This window comes from Pteropus medius, unplaced genomic scaffold, assembly GCF_902729225.1.
Source record: "Pteropus medius unplaced genomic scaffold, Ma_sr-lr_union100, whole genome shotgun sequence".
Classification (NCBI taxonomy): Eukaryota; Metazoa; Chordata; class Mammalia; order Chiroptera; family Pteropodidae; genus Pteropus; species Pteropus medius.
The window spans coordinates 5,384,798-5,412,452 of record NW_024344436.1 but is presented as its reverse complement, the minus strand read 5'-3'; the positions used below and the strand labels follow the sequence as shown (position 1 = coordinate 5,412,452).

At 46.1% G+C, this 27,655-nt stretch overlaps 1 protein-coding gene across 3 annotated transcripts in view; it reads left to right on the top strand.

Moving 5' to 3' along the window:
• The window catches only part of CDC45 (cell division cycle 45), a 33,690-nt gene extending 7,044 nt beyond the window's left edge, over window positions 1-26,646 (top strand). For all 3 annotated transcript variants that reach the window (XM_039872905.1, XM_039872904.1, XM_039872903.1), the window contains 14 exons: window positions 6,825-6,880; window positions 7,973-8,021; window positions 9,382-9,443; window positions 10,698-10,748; window positions 12,165-12,284; window positions 13,899-14,030; window positions 14,309-14,407; window positions 15,057-15,218; window positions 19,601-19,739; window positions 19,821-19,904; window positions 21,263-21,381; window positions 23,038-23,114; window positions 24,902-24,968; window positions 26,515-26,646. In XM_039872905.1, the coding sequence (XP_039728839.1) occupies window positions 6,825-6,880; window positions 7,973-8,021; window positions 9,382-9,443; window positions 10,698-10,748; window positions 12,165-12,284; window positions 13,899-14,030; window positions 14,309-14,407; window positions 15,057-15,218; window positions 19,601-19,739; window positions 19,821-19,904; window positions 21,263-21,381; window positions 23,038-23,114; window positions 24,902-24,966 (1,215 nt within the window). In that variant the 3' untranslated portion in view covers window positions 24,967-24,968; window positions 26,515-26,646. The remainder of the gene's footprint in view (window positions 1-6,824; window positions 6,881-7,972; window positions 8,022-9,381; window positions 9,444-10,697; window positions 10,749-12,164; window positions 12,285-13,898; window positions 14,031-14,308; window positions 14,408-15,056; window positions 15,219-19,600; window positions 19,740-19,820; window positions 19,905-21,262; window positions 21,382-23,037; window positions 23,115-24,901; window positions 24,969-26,514) is intronic.
• Window positions 26,647-27,655: the final 1,009 nt, after the last annotated feature.

Sequence of the window (27,655 nt, the reverse complement as noted above, 5' to 3'; positions counted from 1 at the left end):
CCACCACATCATAATAGAGAACATTACCCCCCAAAATAGAGAGCATAGTAGTTCTGTCACCCCCATTGGAACCATGCCTTTTTTTTTTTTTTTAAACTTATGTTGAGGTCATTATAGATTAACATATAAAAAAGTAAGTCACTTATATACTTTGCTCAATTTCTGCCAGTGGTAACACTGCAAAATTATACAATATCACAATCAGATTATTGCCATTGACATAGTCAAAATACAGGACATTTCCATCACCAGGAGGATCCCTGCCATGGCCCTTTTATGGCCATGCCCAAATCCTCTCTTTAGCCCCTCGGAACCACCAATCTCTTCTCCATTTCTATAATTTTGTCATTTCAAGAACGTTATGTAAGTAGAATGATATAGTATGTGACCTTTGAGAATTGGTTTTTTTTCACTCAGCCTAATATCCTGGAGATTCATTTAGGTTTTGTGGGTGTATCATTCGTTGGTTCCCTGTTATTACTGAGTAGAATTCCATGGTATGGATTGCCCAGTTTGTTTAGCTATTCACTCACTTAAGGGCATCTGGGCTGTTTTCAGTTTCTGGCTATTATGAATAAAGCTGCTGTAAACATTTGTGTACAGGGCCGTTTTTTGTTTCATTTTCTTTTTTTAACACAGATCTTCATTTCTCTGGGATGAATGCCCAAGAGCGCATTTGCTGGGTTATATGGTAGTTGCATGTTTAGTTTTTTAAAAAACTGTCAAAACGCTTCTCTAGTACCATTTTATATTCTGACCAACAATCTGAGTGATCCAGTTTCTCCACATTCTTTATAGCATTTGATGATGTCACTTTTTTTATTTTAGCTGCTCTGGTAGGTAGTAGCAATATCTCATTATGGTTTTAATTTTCATTTCTCTGATGGCTAATGGTGCGCTTATTTGCCATCTGTATATCCTCTTGGGTGAAATGCCTCTGTGCATTTTGCCCAATTTCTAATTGGCTTGTTTCTTTTTTTAATGTTAAGTTTTATGTATTCTAGATACTAGTCCTTTGTCAGATCTGTGGTTTACAAATATTTTCTCACTCTAGTTTTTTCATCCTCTTAATAGAGTCTTATGTAGAACAAATGTTTTTAACTTCAATGAAGTCAAATTTCCCAATTTTTTCTTTTATGGATTGTGCTTTTGGTGTCACGTCTAAAAAATGCCTAGCCTTAGATCCTCAAGACTTTCTTTTATGGATTATATTAAAAGTTTTATAGTTTTATGTTTTTCATTTGAGTCTGTTGTCCATTTTTAGTTAATTTTTGTTTAACGTGTGAGGTTTAGGTCAATGTTCATTTGCCTCCAGATGTCCAGTAGCTCCAAGATCATTCGTTGAAAGGCTATCCTTCCTCCGTTGAATTGCTTTTGCACCTTTGTCAAAAATCAGTATAGCATGTTTGTGTGGATCTATTTATGGATTCTTTATTCTGTTGATCTGTGTATCTACCCCTCTGCCAATACCACAGAGTCTTAATTGTTTTAGCCATATAGTAAGCCTTCAGTTATTTTTTTCAAAATTGTGTTAGCTGGTCTATGTCCTTTGCCTTTCTATATAATTTTTAGCATAATCTTCTCTACGTCTACAAAATATCTTGCTGAGATTTTGATAGGAATTGCATGAAACTATGTACAATTTGGGGCAAATAACATCTTTATTATGTTGAGTCTTATAATCCATGAACAGAGTGTGTCTCTCCATTTATTTACCTCTTAGATTTTTTCATCAGCATTGTGCACTTTTCAGCATTCAAGTCCTGTATTTGTTTTGCCAGTCACCTAAGTATTTTATTTTTTGAAGGGATTATAAATGATACTGTATTTTAATTTTGTATTCAATGTATACATTGCTAGTATATAGATACACAATTGATTTATGTATGTTTTTCTTGTATCCTGTGACCTTGCCAAACTCAGTTATTAGTTCTCAGAGTTTAGCTGTAGATTCCTTGAGATTTGCTACATAGACAATTCTGTCATCTGCAAATGAGAGTTTTAATTCTTCCTTTCTGATTTCTATGCCTTTTATTTCCTGTTTTAGACACTGTACTGGCTAGAACTTACAAACTATGTTGAATAAGAGTGGTGAGAGTGGACATCTTTGCCTTGTTCCTGATCATAGAGGGAAAGCATCCATGATTAAGTATGTTAGGCTGTGGGGTTCTGTAGATTGCTCTTTACCAGGTTGAGGAAGTTCCCCTCTCTTTCTTTCCTGAGTTTTATTATGAATGGGTATTAAATTTTTTCTCATGCTTTTTCTGCATTAATTGATAGGACAATGTGGTTTTTCTTCTTTAGCCTATTAACATGGTACATAATATTGATTGATTTTTTAAAATATTGAATCAGCCTTGCATCTCAGAAATAAACTTCATTTAATCATGGTGTATAATTCTTTTTATAAATTGCTAAGTTCTATTTGCTTCTATTTTGTTAAAGGTTTTTGCATTTATATTCATCAGGGATACTGGTCTATTTTTCTTTTCTGAATTATCTGCCTGGTTTTGCCATCAAGGTAATACCTGTGTTCCCTTCCACCGTAGTATTTCCTTTCTTCTGCTTGCTAAGGTTTATTTTGCTCTTCTACTTCTTGAGGTAGGAACACAGATTGTTGATTTGAGGCTTTTCCTCTTTCCTAATGGGTGTATTTAATACTATAAATTTCCCTCTAAGCCCTTCTTTAGCTGTGTCCCATGCATTGATATATTCATTTGCTCTTTTATTCCCTTTAATTTTTTTTTTCCCCCTTGACTTCCTCCTTGATCCATGGATTATTTCAAACTGTGCTGGTTAGTTTTCAAGTGTTTGGAGATTTTCCTGTTATCTTTTGATTATCGATTTCTAGTTTGACTCCATTGGTTAGAGAATACACTCTGTGTGATTTCAGTTCTTTTAAATTTGTTCATATTTGTTTTATGGACTGGGTTATGATCTATCTTGATATATGTTCTGTGAGCGCTTGAAAAGAATGTGTTCTACTGTTATTGGGTAGAGTGTTAAATAAATGTCGATTTGTTACTGTTGGTTGATGGTATTGTTGAGTTCATCTATATCCTTACTATTTTCTTGTTTGGCCATTCTATCAATTCTGAAGATAGGGATGTTGATGTCTCAACTATAATTCTAAATTTGTCTTTTTCTCCTTTCGGTTCTACCAGTTTTTGCTTCACATATTTTATAGCTTCATTGTTTGGTGCACACACATTTACGATGGCTGTGTTCTCTTGGTGGATTGACCTTCTTATCATTATTTATGTCTTTGGTAATTTTCTTTGCTCTAAAGTCTGCTTTAGCTCATAATATTGCCACTCCTATTTTCCTTTTTTTTTGTTTACATATACTTGACATATGTTAGTTTCAGATGTACAACATAACGATTTGATATTTGTATATATTGTAAAATGATCACCACAATGACTTTCAAATAAACAATACAGTATTATTAACTATAGTCACCATGTGCTGAACATCACATCCCCAAGACTTATTTATTTTATAACTGGAAGTTTGTACCTTTTGGCCACCTTCACTTACCCCTCGCCTCCAATTACCTATTTTGCTTACCCACCACCTCTGACAACCACCAATCTGTTCTCTGTATATTAGTTCGATTTTTTAAAAAATAAGATTCCACAATAAGTAAGATCATACAGTATTTGTCTTTCTCTGACTTATTTCACTTAGCATAATGCCTGCAAAGTTCATCCATGTTGTCACAAATAGCAAGATTTCCTTCTTTTAGACTGAATAATATTACATTGTATGTAGTACATACCACATTTTCTTTATCCATCCATCCGTGGATGGACATTTAGGTTGTTTCAATGTCTTGGCCATTAGAAATAATGCTGCAGTGAACATGGGAGTGCAGATATCTTTTCAAGCTAGTGTTTTCATGTCCTTCAGACAAATACCCAGAAGTGGAATTGCTGGATCAAATGCTAGTTCTAATTTTAATTTTTTGAGAAAACTCCCTACTGTTTTCCATAGTGGCTGCAGCAATTTATATTCCATTTTTCTTTGATTAATGTTTGCAAACTATATCTTTTCTCATCCTTTTACTTTCAACCTTCCTATATCGTTATGTTTGTACTGAGTTTCTTTAAACAGCATAGAATTGGATCATATTTCTAATCATGTCTTTTAAGACAAGCTCTGTTTTTAATTGGCATATTTAGACCATTTATATTTATTTTAATTATTGATATGTTAGAACTTAAGTCTGACATTTTATTTTCTATTTCCTGTAATGATTTTCGTTTCTGGTTTCCTTTTCTCTTTAAAATTCTGTTCCAATTTACCTGTAGTATTTGTGAGTGTATCTGCTTATACAGTTTTTTTAATGGTTGCTTCAGGAAATATGTTATATATTCATAACTCATCATAGTCTACTGGTATTGTCATTTTACCAGTTTGAGCTAAATGTAGAAACTCCACCTTCCTTTATGTCTCTTATTCTCCTCTATTTGCAATATAATTATCTTAAATATTTCCTCCACATAAATTTAGTCATAGTCATATGGTTTTTGCCTCAACTATCAAACATAATTATAGCTCAAGAGAATAAGGAAACTCTATTGTGTTTACCCAATATTTGCTTATTATATTCTTTCTTCCCTCTTGATGCTCCAAAGTTTATTTTTCGTCATTTTCTTCTTTTGTCATTTCTTTTTACAGAACATCCTTTAATCATTTTTTAAGAGGAAATCTGCTGATAATAAATTCTCTTAGTTTTTCTTTTTCTGAGAATTTCTTGATTTTTCCCTTCATTCCTGAAAGATATTTTCACTGGGTTTAGGATTCAGGGTTATAGTTATTTTTATTCAGTATTTTTTAAATGTTGTGCCACTTTCTCTGACCTCCATGGTTTCTATCAAATCTGCTGCCATTCAAATTGTTTTTCCCTGTAGATAAAATGTCATTTTTCTTCTGAGTTTTTGTTTGTTTGTTTTTTAGTTTTGTTTTTGGGGGGTTTTTGGCTTTATGTACAGAAGTTTTATTATGATGTGTGTTGGTATGGACTTCTTTGGGTTTATCCTGTTGGATTTCAGTTAGCTTCTTGAGTCTGCAGTTTGATGCCTCTTGCCAAATTTTCCGTCATTATTAATTTTTAGTCATTATGTCTTTAAGTACTTCTTCATCCTACTCTCTTTTTCCTCTCCACCCAGGATACCAGGGACATGAATGCTAGGTTTTTTGTTGTAGTCCCACATGTACCTGAGGCTTTCCCCCATCTCATTTCTCTCTGTCGCTCAGACTGGGTAATTTCTATTATAGTGTCTGCTAGTTCAACTGCTGGTTCTTTCCTCTGTCCCTCTATTCTGCTCTTGAGCCCATTCACTCACTGAATTTATATTTCAGTTGTTGTGTTTTTCAATTGTAAATTTCTTTTTGATTCTTTATTCTCTTTCTGGCTGAGGTTTCCTATTTTTTCATTTGTTTCAAGTGCTTTTGTAATTGCTTGTTGAAGCGTTTTTATGATGGCCACTTTAAAATCTTTGTTAGGTAATTCAGACATCTTTATCATCTTAGTATTGGCACCTATGGATTTTCTTTTTTGTATTCATTTTGGGATTTCCTGGTTCTTCATATGATAAGTGATTTTTCAAATGAAACTCGTATGCTTTTGTATTACGTTATGAGACTTTGAGTTTTATTTAGACCTTCTGTTTTATCTACTTTCTCTGACACCACTCTGGCAAAGAAGGAGGTGGGTGGCATGGCCCCTTTGTAGCTAAGTGGAAGTAGAAGTTTAGGTTCCCCACTTGCCTTCCATTAACCCCTGAGGAGAGTGACCCCATGTTACCCCTGGGCAAGGAAGGTCCAGGCTGCCTCCTTGGCCTCCTCTGACACTCCAGTGGAGGTATTGGGAAATGTTATAGGTAGCAAGTGGAGGAGGTGTTCCAGGTGAGAGGGAGGTGTTCGAAGGGTGAGTATCTAGGCTCCCCCTCAGCCTTTGCTGGGGTGAGTAGGGATGAGGCCACAGTGTTTTTGGTGGTGTTGGCTGGAGTAGAGTAGTTATTATCTAAAAGTTTTTTGTCTTTTGAAGCTGCTCCTTCCAGGTCCTTTGGCTTCTGGGGATTTTTTTGTCTGTATCTATTGGTGTTAGCAGATTGCCAGCTTCTTCAGCTCCAAATTTCGGATATATGAGCCAAGAATAAAACCCAGGAAACTTATTGCTGTGTCATTCCTCAGGTCCTGGGGTCCCTAGCTGGTTGGCCTTCCTCTCCACCTTTTGGAGTCTTATTTTGTTTGTTTTATATATAATGTCAGCATTTTTAGGTATGGTAAGTGGACATATAGAATAGGGAAAAATACATTTACCACATCTTTCTGGAAGCAGAAGTCTCAGGACCATGGATTTTTAAAATTGCCACACCATCTCACGCCTTTGTTGTGAGAACTAAGTGAGATTGTGCCTGTAAAATTAGAATAGTCTCTGACACATGGTAGGACATAAGAAACATTAGCTCTTATTAACCTGGTGAGAAGCCAGTATGAGGTAGCTGTGGGCTTATTCCAGATCACATGGTGGTGGAGGTAATGGAAAGCTGGGGCAGACAGAGTACAGCCTGAGCAGGCACTGGGGAAGCATTTGTTCCTGTCCACAGTGTCCTCAGTGCTGATGGGCCAGAAGGGTCCTCTGCCTCATCTCCTCCCTTCTGCAGGAGCAGACTGCTTGGGGCATGGGAATGACCCATGTTTTCCTTCAGGGGTCTGAGTCCAGTGGCTCCTGCCAAATCAGAATATTCTTGGGCTATGGGGATAAATTCCTGGCTCATTTGTTCAGTCTTTTGTTTTCTTTGTCACTGAATCAGGAGATAGTGGCGCAAACCATGAAGAGGAGAGAGCGAAGAGAGTGGGAGGCCCGGAGGTGAGTGTGCACTTTAGGCGGCACCCCATTCTCCCTGTGGACCAGTGGCTCAATGAGTGAGCACGCGGTCTCTGCACTGGAAAACTCCAGGTCTTTTTGTAGTGTTCCTGGTCATGTGAGTGACAGAACCCGGCCAAAAGATCTCCCAAATACATGCCATCTGTTAAGGGTGACAGTCCTTGATTCTTTATAGTTTTCCAGCTATAGATACTTTTATTTACAAATTCTTCCAAATGAGATAGATGCCAACTATAAAGTTTTTCGTAGGAAAAAATTATGAAAAGGAAACTAAGTTATCCATAATATTTCTTTATATTGCAAATTTAAAAATTGGAGTACTCTAAAATAAAAATACTGGAAAGGTTATTTTAGCTTGAGGTGAACATGCAGCAATGCCCCTGAGTCGGGAATTCCTTGCCGCATCTAGTCCTTCAACATCCTGCTGCTGGCCCCTGCTGTTCCCAGGAAGGCGTGTGCTCGGCTGCCCCCTTGTGGTAGGATAATGTAAAACCGTTTCAGGAACTGTTAAGGAAAGAAAAGCGAATCTAATCTAGTTTCACTAATGGGAAGAGATTCTGACTTTGTATTGATCTTAGTGGGTTATCTATACTTAAATATATTTAACATCATTATAACACACACCTAATGTTGCATTCTTCCACTTAATATAGCCCTTTTAGATCTAAACAGGCTTTATAACTACATAGTACTTAATCGGCCATGCCCCTTCTCTTTAAACTATAGGTTACTTCAGAATTTTGCCATGACAAACAAGGCTACAGTGAACAGTCTTGTGCACATAGCAAGTATGGTCTTGCTTGTTTCTTTGCATTATTGTCTTGGGATAATTTCTCAGAAGTGTGGTTATCTATCCTCCATTGCCACAAGCAGTTTGTGTCAGTATTACTGACTTCCCAACCTTGTCCATATACACTCCAGAGAAAGAGTTGGTAAGTAAAAACAAAGACTACCATGACTCCATTTGCATTTCTTTGAGTGAGCTAAAACTGTCAAGTTTTAGCATTTTTCCAAATGTTTGGCTTTCCAAATGAACTGCTTCCTGTTGAAGACCTGCATTTTGTGTCATTACAGAAGAGACATCCTCTTTGACTATGAGCAATATGAATATTACGGGACCTCGGTAAGTACAGATAGGTGGAATTCACCACAAAGTTCAAACTCGGGGGTCAGTCTTCTGAAACATGAAGAGGAGTGAGCATAGGTTTTAGAGCCATGAAAGTCTGCTTTGAATCCGAGCCCACAGCTTTCCTCTGTGTGACCTTGGCCAAGTGGTGCAGCCTTTCTGAGCCTTAAACTCCTCTATAAAAGGAAGAGAACAATCTTCATTTCAGAAGCAATAGTTAGGTGACCCCTCACACCCAATATATGCCCAAAGAACAGCAAAAATTATTTTTGTTCATCAAAAATACAGAACAATTCTGCTCAGAAAATTCTGAGCAGTGGGCAGAAGAAGAAGCTAAAACTATAGACATAGAGGCCCGTTAGTGTGTTTGTTACAGAACAAAATTTTGTATAGAAAACCTGTGTTGTCTTTGGTAATGTTGTTTAGAGCTCAGGGCCTAAAGGAGCCCTGGAAAATAAGTTTCCAGTAAAACATACCGTATTTGATCCTGGGGCCTTGAACTCCGAGCACCATATTTCCAGTGTCTCTTTTATGTCAAGGTTCTCTTGTCCTTTGAAAGATCACCCTTTTGCCCTCTCTGCTCTGCCCTGGTCAATGGAAAATTCTGAGCAGTGGGCAGGTTGTGCCACTGCTCTGGCTTCCATGGTTTCATATGCTCTCAGAAGGTATGGGCCAGGCAGCAGATACCTGCTCCCTCCAGATACGGGATGGTTGCCTTAGAACTCCTCTCCCTAGAAGAAAGCTAAAGAGACTTTAGCATCTTCCGGTCAGAAACTGATCCTCCTTCGTCATCTCCTACCAAAACCCAGACTCTGCTCACAGAGAGCTAGATCCTTCTGTCCCTGAGCAGTCTTGTTAGAAAGACCTTCCTCACCAGAGGTCCTGAGGTCCCCTCCCCTTTTGCATCCAAGTAACTGGCACCAAGGCCCTGCCTCACTAGCCTTCCCAGAAATGTGTGCAAGGCCTCCAGGAAGAACATGAAGATGCAGGGTCATGCAGATGATGGGATCCCTCTCCTCCCAACTTCATTGCCTCCTTTGGGTATCACCAGTGTACTCAATGAGATCTGGAAAGGCCCCAGGACGGCACTGTATCCAGTTGCCCTCCCTTGCAGCATGATGAAGTGCATGTATAGTGATGATTTGAGTTAGTAGAGGAGACAGGTCAAGTCATTTGAGTTACTCTGTCGTCCTCCCTCAATTTAGTCTGTAATTTACCCACACACCCTGGCCAGACTCTCAATCTACAGAGGTTCAGCTAGGCCCTGGGCAGCTCAAGTCTGTGTCGCCCAGCCCTAGTGTATGCCCATTGCATGAGCACAGCTGCCTCTGGCCTCAGGCTTCTCCTTTTCTTGCAGTCGGCCATGGTGATATTTGACCTGGCATGGATGATGTCCAAGGACCTAAATGACATGCTGTGGTATGTAATCCCCAGTCAAGGTCAGTGTCACACATGGCTTCTTTCTCCTAGCATCTCTGTCCTCGTGCATTGAGGACAAGGTCTGAAGGAAAACATCATCATGTACACTTACCTTGTCCCCACTGGGATCATTGGATGTGGCCCCTTCCTGGGAATGTACATGGCCCTGGTTTTCTTGCTAACTGTGAGGCTCTCGAGACAGCAACTCCTAGGTGTGAGGGAGCATGGTGAGTGCAAGAGTTGGAGGATTAGGCCCGTGTACAGCTCCTCCCCACCCTACCACCCCTGCTGCCCCAGAAATTCAGGTAACAGAAAAAGCATGAGATTTGAATGAGACAGCCCATGCTAGGCATCTTCGCATGCCTGGCCCATGGTGAAATCAGATGCAGGAAAAAGTCATCCTGCCTGCCTCTAAGTTTGCTTCAATCAGGTGTTCTCTGCATACTGGTGGAAAAGTCGGAAGGGGGTGGGATCAGTCAAAGATGAGACCCTGGGTGGTATTTTCTGAAGTGGTCCCTCTGAAGTGGGAGCATGCTACACTGGGAGATGCAGTGGGTACTCAGGTGCCCTGCTTCCTGCCCCTAGGGCCTCCTTGGCCTCACTCTGCACCCAGTATCCCATGCTATTCTTGGCTGTGGGCCTAGAGGGACATCTTGAAAGATGCTGCCTGGGACCTGCAGAGGGCACACACCTAGAGTCCTGGTCCCTTCTGCCATGGGCCGGCCATGACCCCAGGAAAGTTAGGCTAGCCTGGATCTCTATTATCTTATCCATAAAAGATGAGCTTGGAGACAGAACCTTGAATGGTATTAAGGGGCCTAAACACTGTTAACTCTACGTCCTACCAATTTACACTGGATGAACGTGACAAGAGTCTGCTATTCTGCAAGCGTATCGCAGAGAGCAGGGTGATGTGAGGGGCTCAGAGAGGCAGAACGAGGCACCAGGGGCTCCCAGCGCCTAAGCACAGGTGTCTGCTGCAGTCCTGCACCACAGGACAAGAGCAGAGAGTGGTGGGCCAGCCAAGATTCAGAGAGCGGCCCCCTGCCGTTCTTGTCCTAGATCTTCCTCCTTGTGTAACAAAAGCTCCTGCAGGGATGATATTGTACCAGGAGCCCTGAGTCATCCCCGTCACCTCTCCACCCCAAATAGAGGGACTGCCTGTCCAAGAGTCTAGCCACAATGACAAGACACTCCTGTGAGTGCCACCTACCCACCCATTCACTGCACTGTTGCCCTCTCCTCTCCTTCCAGGTGGGCCATCGTTGGACTAACAGACCAGTGGGTGCAAGACAAGATCACCCAGTAAGGACGTGCTCCCTCAGGCTGTCTGAGGTTGGCCTGTGCTGCAACAACGTGCACGGCCCAGCTGCAGCCAGAGTTTGCAGTAGGGAGATAGGTGGCAGTGTCACTGTAGAATCCCGAGGAGGAGCTGGCATTAGGCCTGGGTCCTTGTCACCGAGGAAGGGCTTAGTGTCAGAAACTGGCAGAATAGCGCATGGCCTTGTGTGGACATTTTGTCCACCCTCAAGGAGCCCAGCAGGTGGAGCCAGTGATGAGAGAAGGGAGTGCATGCAGTCTCCGTGCTCTAGGTACTGTTTATTGCCTGTGCTGTGGGTGGGGCCGAGTTCAGAGGTATGTCCTATACACAGCAAACATGGGAACAAGAGGAAGTGGTGACGGCCCCCAGAGTCTGCCAGGGAAGGTGGGTTTTATCTCCAAGGTAAGGGGGAGGCTGGAGAGGGTTGCAGTGAGGATTGGCATGGAGCAAATCCTTTTGTGCCCCTCGGTGGGCAGGCTTTGGTATTTGCCATTGGAGTCAGATGAGCCTAAGGGCTGCCCATTCACTGCACCATCGCCAGGGAAGGACAGGGTACCAGTACCCTCTCTCATCCTCATTCTGATGGCCCCTTGGAGGGACTCCAAGGGAATTGACAGAGTCCTGGGCCCCAAGGTACTAACCCTTTCCCAGGGGACCTGAGCCTATTACCTGGCACTGCCTTGTGCAGTTTTCAAAGGTCCCCATTCCCACCATTTCCTGCCTTCCCCACCTGACTGTCCAAGTCCTCCAGTATGACCCAGGGAGCAGGAGGATCCTAAGTCACATAGGCCTAGGGTACTTCCTGTATCTGTCTCCATGGCCCAGCCTGCCACCCTGCTGGGCCTCTTTCCCCTTAACTGTTAAGGGTAGCATGGGATGTATGCAGCGCCAGACACCATCCCTAGCCTGTAGCCTCCCCTCAGGTGAGGCCCCACTACCTGTCACCGTCCTGCTCAGTAGTCACCTATAGGTGGACCTGGACTGGGGTCTGCCCTTTCCTGCTATGCGTGGGAGTACTTACTGTGCCAGGTCCACACACTCTGCCGTGGATCGCTGTCATCTACCGGGTCTGTCCACTTGACCTTGGCTGGCAGGTGGGGCCATGGCCTCCCACAGAGCCTGCTCTCAGAAGGCCTCAACAAGGTAATAGCAGGGCAGCTGACACCCAGAAGAGAGTACAGGGGAAGGCAAGTGAGGTCAGTGCCCAGCCCTTCCCCTCCCTGCCCCCCCCCATCCTTGGTTTCTACACGGAGGTGGCAGAGCTTCCTTAGTCTTGGAAGGAACAGTCCGCATGGTGGACCAACCCCTGAGCCTGTGAGGGAAGCCCTGCGGGAAGCCGTGGCAGGCTTCATGTGAGGAGAAGAGGTAGCTCACCCAGGCCAACAGTGCTTCATTCACAGGATGAAGTATGTGACCGACGTCGGCATCCTGCAGCGCCATGTGTCCCGGAACAACCACCGGGATGAGGATGAGGAGAATGCCCTCTCTGTGGACTGCATGCGCATCTCCTTCGAGTATGAGTATCCTTGCATTTCAGGCCCTCTGATACTTGCTCAGTGGCAAGCTATTTGTCACCTCTGCAGGTCCCAGCCCACATCCTCTGTGGGTGGTATGCTTGCCAGCTGCAATGTCCCTAGTACAGGCAGCAGACAGGAAGAGGGGCCCAATGTCTCCTGGTCAGGACAAAGCACTGGATACTGGAGAGCAGACGCTGACCCACCTCATCTGTGTGGCTTTGGCTCCTAGATACCTCAGCTATTTTTAGAAGCACATCTATTTAGAGCTCATTTTAGGCCTGGCGCTAGGTGCATGCAGGTGAGGGCATGTGGGACTGCCTGTGTGATGCAGGCAGTTTAGTGACATTTGCAGACTCCTTTCAAGTCATGATAGTGAGCCAGCATGTGATTATGGAGTGTGGCATTTCATAAGAAGAATGTGGGGTGTTGATGTAGTAACCATGGGACCAGTGCTTAGGAAAGGCCTTGGAAAGGCCACACCTCTAGCTGACATTCAGCTGTGCTCTGTGGGAGGGAGAGCAGTCTAGGCAGAGGCTATGGCCATGCCAAGGCCCTGAGGTAAGTTCAAGGAAGGGGCTGGAGAAATGGGCAGGACTCAGGAGTTAAGCCACAGCAGTGAGTCCTGTGAGCCCAGAGTGGTGACCTGGTTCAGTTTTCGGTGTTTAAAAGATCTCTCTTTAGGTGCTGATTGGAGGCAAGGAGACAGCAGAGTAGCTTGGGCCATACGATGGCAATGAATGTGAGGCTTGGCTAAGATTGCTGCTTAGGCGCTGACTAGAGCAATGGCAGGAACAGTGCCACCCTGTTCCTGTGCTGGGGTGGCTGGAGATAAGTAAACATGAGTTTGGACAGGTCGTGTGAGAGGTTTCCGTGACAAATCTTGGAAGAGGTGCTGGGTGCGGGGCAGCTAAATTCCTGGGAGAGGAGCCACAGTGTGTAGGAGCCAGGTCCTGACATGTGACATCCAGGAACCAGGGCTTGCTTGGGGTGTGTACAAAGACTACGGTGGCCCTGAAGCTTAGCTTTCCAAAGGGCCAGTGATAAGACAGCCTGCCTTGTGCCCAGAGGACAGCCTGGGGGGTGGGTTTGTTGGCAGAGCCAGCCCAGCATCCTGCCTGAGACCCTCCAGTGTGGGAGCAGAGGCCTGTGCAGATCAGAATGTCCTTGCACACAGCCTCACTCTTGGCCCCATGAGCAGTGAGGGGTGTATTCAAGAAAAAGGGTGAGTTGAGGATGGGGGCTTCGCTGAGGGTGTACTGGCAGACGGGTGGGAGGGAAGGCAGTCAGGTGGAGGACGCAGGGAGCAGTTGGGATTACAACCTGGGCTGGTGATACCCTTTCAGGCCTCCCAAGTCCCGTGTGGCCGCAAGGGCTCTCTACGACCCTAGGCTTTCATAATTCCTTCACCTCAGTTTCCCTGTCTGTGCCCACCACCTCAATCTATATGAGTCAAGTTAAGCTAGGAAGGGCAATGAACTCCAGTTTACCCAGGTGGTAACTGGTTGTGCCTTGGTGAGTGGAGCAAGCTATCTGCTAGAGAATCACAGGTAGGCCATCACAGGGTGGGTGGGGTCCCAGGTCACCGTGCAGCCTCAACCTCCTTGACTGCAGCCCTAGCCTCCGCCTGGTGCTCTACCAGCACTGGTCCCTCCATGACAGCCTGTGCAACACATGCTACACTGCAGCCAGGTTCAAGCTCTGGTCTGTGCATGGGCAGAAGAGGCTCCAGGAGTTCCTTGCAGACATGGGGTGAGTAACTGCCTTTGCCCAGAGTCTCCCACCCCACAATCTCCAAGGGAAAAGCCCTTCCCCTTCATTGTGACTGACTTCGTCTTCATTTCAACTGCTGCTTGTTTCTGTCATAAGTTACTCACTGAGTTCCCAGAATGTTCTCTGAAGGCCCAGGCGGAGAAGTCACTTGTGGGACACTAGGACCCCTGCAAGGGTTCTCTCTAACCTGTTGGTGTTTCAGCAATCTCAATTTGAACCCAGATCCCTCATGTGACTAGTGCTTTCTGTCTTTCCAGCCTCCCCTTGAAGCAAGTGAAGCAGAAGTTTCAGTCCATGGATATCTCTTTAAAGGAAAATTTGCGGGAGATGATTGAAGAGTCTGCAAATAAATTTGGGTAAACACATTTTCATATATTAAGCTTTGTTAAAGCTTTAGTTTTAACCACATTTCTAAAATAATGCAAAAACAAAACAAAACAAAAAAAAACAGTACACAAATGAACACGAGCTATTGAACCTTTCCCGAAGTTTTGAGTTCTCTTTGAGTTAAAAATAAGATTTCATAAAGTGCCCAAAAGGTCTAGAATCCTTATATCCTGGGGCTGAAGTGCAAATGTTTGAGGTTGACACAGCCTGTCCCTCACTGGCCACACTAAATGGGCCTGGGAAGAGCCCACTGGTGCCAGGTCCAGGCAAGCTCTGCCCACCCAGGTTCTCTAGGCCCACTGGGGGACCTGTGCCTGGCTACCCCAGCATCCTGGAGCATGGAAGACAACCACATACCATCACCCAGCCCAAAAGTTATTGCTCTGCCCCCAGTCAGCTGAGCAGCTTTGGACAAGGCTCTCAGTGTCCCAGCTTGCAGGGCTGTTATGTCAGGCCTTCTAACCCCCTCCAGCCTCTGGTCAGAATGGCTATACTGCAATGTTGGCAGGGGAGAGAGGAACAGCAGCACATCTGCTCACCTGGCCTGGCTCACTCACAACTTGAGGACACTTCCATGCGCACGTAGGGTGACAGCCATGTCTCTTCCTCCCGTTGCAGGATGAAGGACATGCGCGTACAGACTTTCAGCATTCATTTTGGCTTCAAGCATAAGTTCTTGGCCAGTGATGTCGTCTTTGCCACCATGTCACTGATGGAGAGCCCTGAGAAGGACAGCTCAGGGACAGATAACTTCATCCAGGCTCTGGACAGTCTTTCCAGGTAGTAGCTGTGGCTGTGGCCTCCACTGCCCTCAGCTTCACACTGCCCAAGGAGGCAGGTCTCGGGGAACTCCAAGGTGTAGGGCTGACAGCATCCTGCAGAAACTGCTGAAGTTTAAATTGAAATCACAGTGCACCAGAGCCAGGCAGGTGGGAGCGTGCGTGCAATGTATGTCCTTCCCATCCTCATTATATGTACTTTCTCAAATCTTTTTCATCTTTTTTCTTTTTGATTTTAAAATTTTTCTTTTTCAACTCTTAAGGCATTATTTGTGGTGTTTATTCATTCTTAGGTTTCTTTTAGTTTAGTCATTTCTCATTTCCATTTTTTGTGCTTCATTTTTCTTTTATTTCTAAGTTTTTCTTATCTCACTTCCCAAGATGTCTTATATTATATTTTAATGTCTTTTAGTTCGGTTTGAAATAAGACATTACAGTTTTGATCATTTGGGGGCATATCTTCCTAGTGTACTTCCATTGTCAATAGGGATACTATCCTGCTCCTTATTCTTTTTTTTCTAATAGTAACTTTAAGAGTATTTGACCTTAATACTCATTGTTGCTCATTTTTTTAGTGAATTTAGTTACCTCAACTTTTTAGGAGGAGGCGTGTTTCAGACAGCTTTTCTAAGTTCAGAGAGCTGCCACTGTTGCTTTTGTTTAGTGTTAAAAAATGTAGGAGTCTGCTTTCTGGGGTTTCCTGGTCCTGTTTCTAGCATACTTTTTAAAAACAGCTTTACCGAGCTGTAATATATACGTCATATAATTCACCCATAAAGTGTACAATTTAATGGCTTTTCATATACAAAGTTGTGCAAGCATCATTACTGTATAATTTTAGAACATTTTCATTGTCCCAGAAAGAAACCCTGCTCCCCTTAGCCATCACCTCCCAAATCCTCCATCTCTCCCAGCCTTGGGCAACCACTAATCTACTTTCTGTCTCCATAGATTTGCTACCCTGGACATTTCATATCAGTGGAATCTGACAGTATGTTGTTCTTTACGTACTGGCTTTTTTCACTTAGAATAATGTTTTCAAGTTTCATCCATTTTATACCATGTGTCAGGATTTTCTTTCTTTTTTTCAAATAATAATCTATTACAGGGATATACCACATTTTATTAATTCATCAGTTGGTGGACATGTAGGTATCTGCCTTTTGACTATTGTGAATATTACTGCCATAAACATATACAGATAAGTTTCATTTCTCCTGGATATATGTCTGCAAATGGAATTGTTCAGTCACACGGTAATTCTGTTTAACCTTTTGAATAACTGCCAGGCTGTTTTCCAAAACAGCTACACCATTTTACACTCTTACCAGCAGTGTTTGAGATGTGAGTTTGAGTTTCTCAACATCTTCATCAGCACTTGTTCTTGTCTGTTTGATTACAGCCATCCTAGTGGGTATGATGTTGTATCTCATTGTGGTTTTGATCTGCATTTCCTTGATGGCTAATGATGTTGAACAGCTTTTTGTATGCTTATTAGCCATTTGTATGTCTTGTTTGGAGAATTGTCTATTCAAGTCTTTTGTCCATTTTTAAATTGGTTTGTCTTTGAATTGTAAGAAACATTCGTTATCAGATACATGATTTGCAAATATTTTCTCTCATTCTGTGGGTTGCCTTTTCAATTTCTTGATGTTCCTCTTTGAAGCACAAAAGTTTTTAATTTTGATGAAGTCTAAATTATCTAATTTTTCTTTTGTTCCTTGTGCTTTTGGTGTCATATCTAAGAAACCATTGCCTAATCCAAAGTCATGAATATTTACACCTATGCTTCCTTTAAGAGTTTTATAATTTTGGCCTCTACATTAGGTATATAATTTATTTAAAGCTAATTTTTGTGTCCAGTGTCAGGAAGGGGTCCAACTTTTTTCGTATGTGACATCCAATTGTTCTAACATCATTTGTTGAAAAGACTTCTTTCCCCCATTGAATTATTTTGGCACCCATATTGAAAATCAGTTGACTGTAAATGTGGAAATTTATTTCTAGACTCTCAATTCTAGTCTATCAAATTCATATGTCAGTACTTCCAGCAGTACCACAGTTTTGATTATTATAGCTTTATAGCAAGTGGTGGCTACTCTGGGTTCCTTGGATTTCTGTGAATTTTAGAATCAGCTTGTCATTTCTGCAAAGTCAGATTATACTGAATCTGTAGATCAATTTGAGGAGCATTGCTATCTTAACAATATTAAGTCTTCTATAAACGTGGATGGTTTTTCATTTACTTAGATCCGCTTTAATTTCTTTCAACAATGTTTTGTAGTTATCAGAGAATAACTTTGTACTTCTTACATGTTAAACTTATTCCTATATATTTTTGATGCAATTATAAGTGGACTTTTTTATTTTATTTTTTGTTTGCTCATTACTACTACAGAGAAATACAATTAATTTTTGTATATTGATCTCGTATCCTGCAATATTGCTTACCTGGTTTATTAATTCCAGTAGTTTTTTAGTAGATTCTTTAGGATTTTCCATATACAAAATCATTTCTTCTGCAAATAGAGGTGGTTTTACTTCTCCTTTCCCAGTCTAAGTGCCTTATGTTTCATTTTCTTGCCTGATTGCCCTGGCTAGAACCTCCACTAAATCCCAGAGTGTTTTCATTAGTACCTTCACTTTCCTTTGCTATTTTGTCTCTATCTTGCTCAGTTTTGATTTCATTCTCAGAGAGGGGCTCAGTGTGGAAAGGATTTCTGGCCCACTGGGTGGGACTCCCAGGGGTTGACTGCTCTGGCCTCCTAGTCTTTCCCACACCCCTTGCCCGTTACCACTGCCCCTTTTACTTTATTCTGGTCCCTTGTACCTTACCATGGGGCCTTGCGCTCACTAGCTCTTAGATAAGGCAAAACTCCTCTCAGTTTTGGCCGGCATTCCCCATTTGCCTGGAGTTTTCATCATTCTTATGTGTTGCTGCGTCTCTGCTCCCTCCCACACTGATGCTGACAGTACACCAGTCTTGTGGCCAGTTGATGATCTGTTCCTACCTGCTTATATTTGGGGATTTGTGGTGTTCTCTCATTTCCTCATTGTGTTGTAAATGTGAATCTTGGGTTTTTGGTCTTGCAGTCGAGTTGCTCTATTTTTATCCGGAAATATGGGGAAATTCGAAAACTACTACCAACTGCTGCTGCCTTCGTCCCAGGGTTGACGCACCAGTTTTAGACATTGTCTACTGACTTCCTGCTATGACAAAAAAACATCTTCCCACTTTTGTGCCCCTTTTGTGTTACAGTTTACCACTATTTTTAGCTCCTTTATAACTTCAGTATACTTACGTCTTCTACTACCAGTGTCTTCTGTCTCCCTACTTAGTAAGAGAATGATATCAGCATCCCTACTTTTCTTCCCCATACCTCCCAGTTTCCGAAAGCTATGATTTTACATTTTCAAGGTTGATAACACTTAATTTTGGATTAGAGAATGTGAGTCTTCTCATCTTTGGCTATAGGTTGATTCTAAAAGAGGAAAATCAATGAATAGTGTTAACTTCATTGTGCTACTAAAATATTCCAGAGTCAATAATAAGCAGTGATTACATTATATTCTGGTACAGCTCTTTGCTTTTCCTGGAGCTCTTAAGTGTCTCCTTTTATCATACCAAGTTTTTTTCTCAGCTCCTTCCACCAGGTATTTCCTGAGTCTCTTAGATAGAGCCTGGAACTCTCTATCTTTTGACTCCAGCTTGGACTTGCATCTCCCTAGGCCGTCATGGACCACTCTTAACTGCACCCTGGTTTAGGGCCAGCATTTCTTGGGATCCTCATCTTTTTTCTTTTTTTACTCACTCAGTTTACTAGAACTCATTTCTCAAGTAACTTAAAGAAAGGGCACATGTGAGGTACTCAGAACTTTCTAGTTCTTACACATCTAACAATATCTATTTTACCTTCATCTTGATGGGTAGGGAGCTAATGTGACACTTGTGGACCATCGCCTTCTAGGTGCAGAGGCTTCGCTTGAAGACCTCACTTCTCCACAAGGGTTCATTTTAATGGACTCAGAGAGGAACCCTCCTTTTTGCAGGGTTAGGGTAAAAATCCATCTGTCGGGTGCTGGGGTTCCTAGTCTTCCCCCATCCCTCGCCTAGGCCTCTCCTCTGTCAGAACCCTCCAGGCAACCTCCAGGGTCTGCTGGGCAGGATCTTCTCCCTTTGATGGCTTTTAGTCCCCTGCCTTATGACACCAGCACCCCTTCCCACCTCTCATGTCCATTGCTATGGGTTTATACATTTTTATTCCTTCCTTTCACGTGAAAGGGAGGGTGAGAAATAAACTATCACCCCACACCCCTTCCTGACCCAGAAACCAAGCATTCTCTTTGACTCTGTGCTGAAGCCGTGTGTTTACCGTGTTATAGGAGTAACCTGGACAAGCTGTATCTCGGCCTGGAGCTCGCCAAGAGGCAGCTGCGAGCTACACAGCAGACCATTGCCAGCTGCCTCTGCACCAACCTCGTCATCTCCCAGGGGCCTTTCCTCTACTGCTCCCTCATGGAGGTCAGGCTTCCTAGGACTATGGGCAGGCACCCGACCACACCTGCTGGTGGCACCATCTGACCGTCTGTCTCCTCCCCGCAGGGCACTCCAGACGTCATGCTGTTCTCTAAGCCAGCATCCCTAAGCCTGCTCAGCAGACACCTACTCAAGTCCTTTGTGTGTTCGGTGAGGAGCTGGTGGGTGGGTGCTGGAAGGCAGATGCTTAAGACAGCACTTAGACTGGGCACTAGAAGCTAGTCTTGGGATGCCAGTGACTGTTCTCCAGCTGCTCTCCAAACTTTTCCCTTTTTCTGAGCTGTGTTTTCCTCAGCTGACTCCTAGGAATCTCCCAGTTCCTGCAAGCTCACTCACCATCCTGGTCACTCGGATGAGTAGGGAGAGGCCTCACGGAGTATGTGGGGCTGGGAGTCATGTTTCGCTGTCACAAATCAGGGGAAGATGTTGGTTGGAGCACAGACTCACTTCCCAGCAAAAGTTTGTTTCCTGGGCTGGCTCCCTTTTCTGCATGTGGTTCTGACTTCCCTAACACCCTTCTTTGCCTTGGTCCAGGACACCCCCTCAACTCAGCTGGCATTTGGGCAGGGTCCCCACCCCGATAATGTCAGCTCCGGTTTAGTCGAGGAAAGGTTGATCTCACACATTTCAGCTATCAAAGTCTTACTTTGCTTCCAGGGTGAGAGTTTACACTGGGGGCTACTTTAGACAAAATGTGGAATAGAGGGTTGACATTATCTCATGCTACTGAACTGACCAATAAAATAATTATCTGAGTGTTATGTGAAGATAGTCAAGTAATGACAAAAGGTGTAATAGAGACAAAACATGAGTTCTGAAGTCACCTAGGCTGAGTTTAAATCTCAGCCTCCTCATTTACCAGTTATGTGACACGAGGTCAATTATTTGACCTCTGAGCCTCAGTTTCCCCATCTGTAGAACAGGTGAATGAATATCTACTTCATAGGTCCATTTATTAGATGGGTATTAAGCATCACTACCTGCCAGGTTCTGCTGTTGCTGGGTGACCAACCGTCCCAGTTTGTGTCCTAGGATGCCCTTCAATCCTGGATAGTTGGTCACCTTCGTTGTGGTATGTGGGTGCTGTGGGCATAGCAGTGAAGGCAACACTCGAGTCTCCATAGCAAGGAAGCACACATACTGGCAAGAGGGACAGACAAGGAATGAGTACATACATTTTCAGGTGGTGGCACACACTGTGGAGAAGATGAAGCAGGATGAGGGAGAAGGGCTTGGGTGGGGAGGGCCTCCTGAAAGAGGTGATAACTGTCAGAACCTAAAGGAGGCGAAGGAGGTAACAGCTAAGAGGCAGTGGGGCCGTGACCAGCAGCACGAAAGGAAGTTGGGGTGGCCTCGTTGGGGCTTGTGTGGGCTTAAGCATCTCTTCTGGTGAAATAGAGCTCCAGGAGCGTTTGGAGGCAGAACAGTGGGTGTTATCACAGTCCTGGGTGCTGAGGGCTGCACTCACCCTGCAGGGCCATGACTGAGGGAGTGTTTTGCCTCCACAGACGAAGAACCGGCGCTGCAAGCTGCTGCCCTTGGTGATGGCCGCCCCACTGAATGTGGAGCAGGGCACAGTGACTGTGGTGGGCGTCCCCCCAGAGACTGACAGCTCAGACAAAAAGAAGTGAGCCAGGTTCCGTGTGTCTCGGAAGTTTGGGGGGTGTAGGGGTGTCAATGGCCCATTAGGCCTGCTGAGTTGGGTGGGATTTGCCCTCAAGGCTACACCAAGGACAGCCTCTTCTTCCGCAAGGCAGGGCTGTGAGGGCTTCAGTCCACGGGCAGCAGGTTAGCCACTCTCCTTTTATACTTTTGGGCTGTTTCTAGCTCTCCGATATTAATAATGTGCCAGTGAGTTTGAGAATGCACAGGCTCATCTTGCACTTCTGAGAAGCTTCTCTCACCATCTTCTAAACATCTTTCTGGCCCTTCTCTGCATCATCGGTGCCCTGTTCTTGCCCTCCTCCTGCAGCAGGTTTGGCTTTCCTCCTGCCCACTCGGTCCAGATATGGTGTCGGCCAGCAGGCAGAGCACTAGGGGCCCCCTGCTGCCCCTCCATGCTCCACATAGCTGGAGAATCTGGTGACTAATCCCAGGGGCTGCCTATCACCGTCCTTGGATGTCTGCCTCCAAGGTGCAATTAGTGCCCTGGGTCCACTGCTCCCCATCAGGTCCCATAAGGCGACCTTGAACAGATGCTGAGTTGCAGCAGGCAGCAGGACACTGCCACCCAGCTTCCTGGTGGGGCAGCTTGGGGGCCTGAAGACCACCCAATGCTCTGTACCCCTCATTTTTCCCAATAAGCCTTTGTTGGCCTCTGCCATGGAAGACACTGGTCCTGGATCCAGATCAATCCTAGCTCCGCGGTCATGAGCTTTGACCTCCTTCAGTGTCTGCAAAGGCCATTTATTATCAAATTGAGAGAAACAATGGACCTTTTTAAGACAAGTGCTTCTGTGTTACGAGGCTGCTCTCCAAAACTCTGCCATGGGTCTTCAATTCGTGGCCGTGCAAGTCAGAGCTGGCCATGAGCTTCTGGCCTGGGTTTCCAAGGTGGCCAGCAAGCACTTCCCCTTTGGGTCACCACAGTCAGCTATGTCCTCACCCCAGCTGTCAGTTTATCATCGTACATCATATGCGTAACCATTCTGGTTAACGTTAGCTCTAATCAGTGCACACAGTCTCATGTGAGAGTTGCCATGGAGGCTTGAAGCACACGCCCTTTCACTGCTAGCCCTTACCTGCCGTGGCCCTGATCCCACAGGGGATGTACTCTAGATTGTCTCCCTGCTACCCTGTGCTCCTTCCTCCTGTCCTTGCGGGGCTGAATTCCAGTCACATGCCGCAGCCTGGCCTTGCAGCCTCCTCCCAGTCCTACCCTTCTGTGTGTGACCTGGTCTCATCTGAGACTCCTATCACAGCACGGCTCCCACCAAGCCTCTGCCTCTCACCTGCCACAGCTGCCAGCATGGTGCCAGGCCTGAGGGAGGCTACAGTCAGGGCCCTGGGCATGAAGCCCTGGGGAGTACAGAAGGATATTCATGCCCCAAGGGCTGAGAAGGGCTCAGCCAGGTACAGGTGAGGGGCAGCAATAAGAGGCAGTGACTATCCAGTGAGTGATGCTGAGGCCTCAGAGGGCAGTGGCCCAGGAGGGGTATAAGTGCTGACGGGTGGAAGCAACAGCCGGAGTAGAGTCCGGACCACCTCCAGTGTTTGTCCTGGGGACATGAGAAGGGTCTATCGTAGTGACTGGGCCCCCAGTGTGCCTATTATGTGTCCACAGCTTTTTTGGGCGGGCATTTGAGAAGGCAGCAGAGGGTACCAACTCCCGGACACTACACAATTATTTCGACCTCTCAGGTAAGAGTCTGCTGCATTAAGGTCCCTTCAAAATCAGCGCTGGCCTTGGAACCAGGGAAGCTGACATCATGAGAGGTACCCCACCAGCAGCCCTTATGTCCTCCTGGAACCAGCCCTGGGCCTGGCTGCTCTAGGCATGCCTCGGGCCCTGCACCTCCTGTCTGGACCCTGACAGGCTCCCAGGGTTGGCCCTCAGAGAGGGAACAGGTGTTGCCCAGGGAGCCATAGGCCTGGCTCTGGCCTTGCAATCCATCCCTTGAGACCACTTCACCAACGAGCCTGGAGGACTAGCCACTAGGGCGTCAAGGGCTCAGCCCCATCTATCAGGGTCACCTGCCCCTACTGTAGGTTGTAGAAACAGCAGGGTCTGTGACAACCCAAGGGTACCACCTTCCTGGCTATGCTGGCCACCACTTTAGGCCAGCAGCTCTTGTTTGTTGTTGTGAGGGGTCCCACCTTAGACTGCCACGTGGTCCTGCATGATGGTTCAGGTACTGTCTCCATCCTTATGTTACATGAGTCCAAAGAATGGAAGAGCCCTGCCCAGGTGGTGGCTTTGGGGGAACCACACCTGCAGGCCAGCCAGCACCCCCCACACCACCCTGCATTTTCTCTAGCCACCAGCATGGAACATGCTTACATTTGGCCATATTTGCTTTTAATTCTTGCTGACAGATTTAAAGTAGAACAGACATGTTGAGACTTCACCCTTGTATTAGTCTGCTCGGGTTGCCATTAACACATATCGCAGACTGGGGGGTTTAAACAAATTTATTTCTCATCATTCTGGAGGCTAGAAGTCAGATCAAAGAGTCTACGGGGTCAGTTTCTTTTAAGGCCTGTCTCCTTGGCTTGTAGATGGTCATGTTCCCACTATGTCTTCACATGGTTGTCCCTCTGTGTCCAGATCTCTTCCAGCCAGATTGATTTAGGACCTACCCTTACTGCCTCATTTAACCTAATCACCTTTTTTAAAAGCCCCATCTCCAAATAGTCACCTTCTCAGGGAGAGGTTGGCACTGGCTGGCCTGCAGGATGTCCGCCTCCTCCACACAGGGAGGGTTTGTAGGCTGAGAGCTGCTAGGCCTCTCTTGTGAGTGGAGAAGATGGTCAGAAGGCAGAGGGAGCTGTGGCCAGCACTGCCTAGGCAAGCTGGGCTTAGAGCTCCAGGTGCTATGACCCTTGGCACAGACAGCTGACAGGACCAGGCTAGCTTAGTTTTGCCATCTAATGAGAGCCCATGTGCTTGTCTGAGCCTGATGGCCCCCCAGAGATGGGGCAGTTTGTATTGTGTCCCCCTTCTACGGAAGAGGACACTGAAGCTGAGGGACTTACCAGAGCAGGACTGAAGGCTGGCCTCCTGCCTGACCTCAGGGCCTCTATAACCCACTGTGGGGTAGCACTCTATTCATCAGGGTGGGAAGTCCCATCTGTCTAGGACTGCAGTGGTCTGAGTCATCATATCCCCTGTGTACCCTCTGTTGCCTGTCACTGCTGGTCCCCTGGCTACCTAGAGAGGCCTCCCCACGGACCATAGCCCCAGCCTTACCAATAGAGCAGTTGACAGTTTCTGAGAATTAAATACAGAGGGATGGAGAAGTATAACCTCTTAGCCCAGAATATTCCAGGCCATCAAGTAGCTAAGCCCATTTTGGAATGTGCTGGAGGGTTCCAGCCCTGGATGGTTGGGAAGAGGGAGTTAATGTGCCCTGACTTGTTTTTCTCACTTCTTCACTCCCATCCCTACTCCTCCCATCTCACAAGATGTTTTTCTTTCATTATTGCAGTAATTGAACTGAAAGCGGAGGATCGGAGCAAGTTTTTGGACGGGCTCATTTCCCTCCTGTCCTGAGGGTTAGTGTGGGGGCAGGGCAGGGGTGGCCCTGCTGCAGAGCCTGTGCTGAAGTCCCTCCCGATGCCCTGCAGTGGTCCCCCTGCTTTTTCCCTCCCCTAGGCTTTTACTTGGGTCTTGGACCAGAATGAGGCTCCTGAAGAGATTTGGGGCCAACACATTTTTCCCAAGGATGTCTGTCCCTGGGCTGGCGGCAGTGCCACAATGGGGCATTTTTGAGGGAGCTTAATTGCATTAAGCTCCTGGGACCCCTTCAAAAATAGCTGACACTTGCCACACCATGGGCTGGGCATCAGCGAGGGACACACAGGCCTCCTGGCACTGCTGGTAACAAGGGCACCCCTAGGGGGCCACCTGGAGCCTCTCACAGCCTCTAGTCAGGCCCTGGGCTGGAGCCCACAGGGACATCTATCCAGGCTCTAGTATGCTTGACTTTTGAGAAAGCAAAGTTGTTGGCAGCTACTCAGCTGGGAATTATAAAATGTCTGCTCTACCCGGGCCTGCACCAGCATGCAGCTATAACTGACAGTCCTCTGGGACACTGGACGCCTCTCCATTCAGGGCTTTCCGCACTATCCAACATGGCAACTCTTGAGGGGCCACTCGATAAACAGGCCACATCTGACCAAGTTAGGAGGCCTGCTCGGTGTCTAATGACCACTTCTCAGCACAGGGCCCCCCACACAGGGAATGCCCATGCCCAGCCCTGCATCTCCCTGAGCCTGGGCTAGGGCCACTGCTATGGCAGATGGGCCTGTCAAGGCAGTGTAGGGGGTACCCTCATGCCAGCCCAGATCCTCCTGCTCTACCATCCATGGTGAGCTGGAAGCTATGAGGGCAGGCTCCCTTCCCCCGTTGGAGCCCATTAGGCTCTCCTGAGAACAGCATAGGGGGCTTCAGGGACCCCCAGAGACCCTCAGGTTGGGCTAGGGCACACATGGCCCTTGTTGGGGAGGGCCTCTGGGGTTAGGCCCTTAGGGTCTTCAATGAGGTCTGTTGCGTACCTCATCAGGCTGTGCCTATTTCCTCATCTGGAAGGAGACTGACACCCCTTGGACAACAAGTGCTAAACCTCAGCACAGGGCCTTAAGGTGGGGGCAGAGGTATAAGTTTATGACCCAAATCAAAGGTTACAAGTGGGGCTCTTGGGCAGCCCCTCCCCTGCAGCCTGCTCAGTGATGATGCCAGCGCTGCTGTGTGTCCTGCCACCAAAACAGGGTGCAGGGTGGGCCAGCTGGGAAGGGAGAGGAGCAGTTTGCTGGGGGGTCAGGAGGAGATGCTCCAGGCGAGGGGAGCATCACCATGGAGCTGAGGCTGGGCAAGCGTGAAGCCTTCAGGGGTTCTTAAGTGGACAACAGCCTGGACCTGGCCAGTGGGGTACAGTGAAGACGGCAGGCACCTTGGTGACTGTGGGGTGGCCCTCTCTCTGTGAGTGGTGGAGGCTACTCAGAAGCAAGCCCAGTGTATCAGAGGCCCAGATGGTATGTTTACTCTGGGGAGACATCAGAATTGCTTGATATTTATTTTTTTTCTTTTTTTCTTTTACAGAGTTTGATTTCTTCAGAAATGACCTTCTCCTTATTTATATTAACCACATTTTATTTAGTTAGTAAGTTATGGACATAGTTTTTTAGATTCGGAGGACAGTGATTTTTAATGGAATAAAATGCTTATTTTAGGTTTGGTGCCCCAATCTTTGCTCTATTTACAGGGCTAGTGCTTGGTTGTACCCTGAGTCTTCTCTGGGTCCAGAGCAGCCTTGATACTGGCCCCTGGGCGGCCCCTGGGCGGCCCCTGGGCACCCCCAGGGCCCAGCAGGAAATGAACACCCTGGTTGCGGGGAGAGATGGCAATGGGCAGAGACAGGGCCCCTGAGCACCTGAACCTATGCATAGCATGTGCACTGACTACTGCCTAGCAATGCCAGCCAGGACCTGGCTTTGTCTGCCCTCCCAAGACTTCCTCCTATCTGCCTGGCTCTGGCAGCATCTCAAGATCACCCTCTGGATGGTGCCCCTACCAGACCATGCCCTCCACAGCTGTCATCTCACCCTTTAGCATCTACCTGTCTAAGCACCCCCAGCCCCACAGGCACACAACAGGTACCACCAGGCTACTGGGCAAGGTCCCAAGCCAGGAAGGGCAGGGCAGGAGACACTGTGCCCCCGAGGTCAATTTCACTTGTGTCTTGGTCACAGAAGGTCTGAGCTGGATGGGACCTCAATCTCCAAAGTCTTCAGAGCAGTGAGAGTTCTCAGGAGAGCCATCAGCTAGCCCAGAGCATGATCTAGAGGCAAGAATGCTCCCTGTCCCCATCCATTCCTCCCCTTTGGGGAGGAGCTGTTCTCACAAGTGGCAGAGGCTGTCTGTGGCCACCACCTGGAGCATGGGTATCGGGAAGCAGACAGACCAAGGAAGCAGACAAGCCGCCTTGGGTTGTGGGCAGGAGGGGGCATAGTGGTTTGGCAGGCTTTAAGTTGATGGTAAAACCCAGAAAGAGCCCCCTGGGATTGAGGATGCGGTGAGTAGGGCCAGGTCTCAGGTCCTTGGGAAGGGGTAGTGGGCACAGTGGGGTCGGCTATATTGGTGGCCAACTCTTCTCTCTTGACCTCTGGCAGTGGAGTCTACCCCTGCTCTTCCTGGCGTGGGTCAGGCAGCAGTAGCCTGGCTCCCCAGGGTCCTCAAGCTG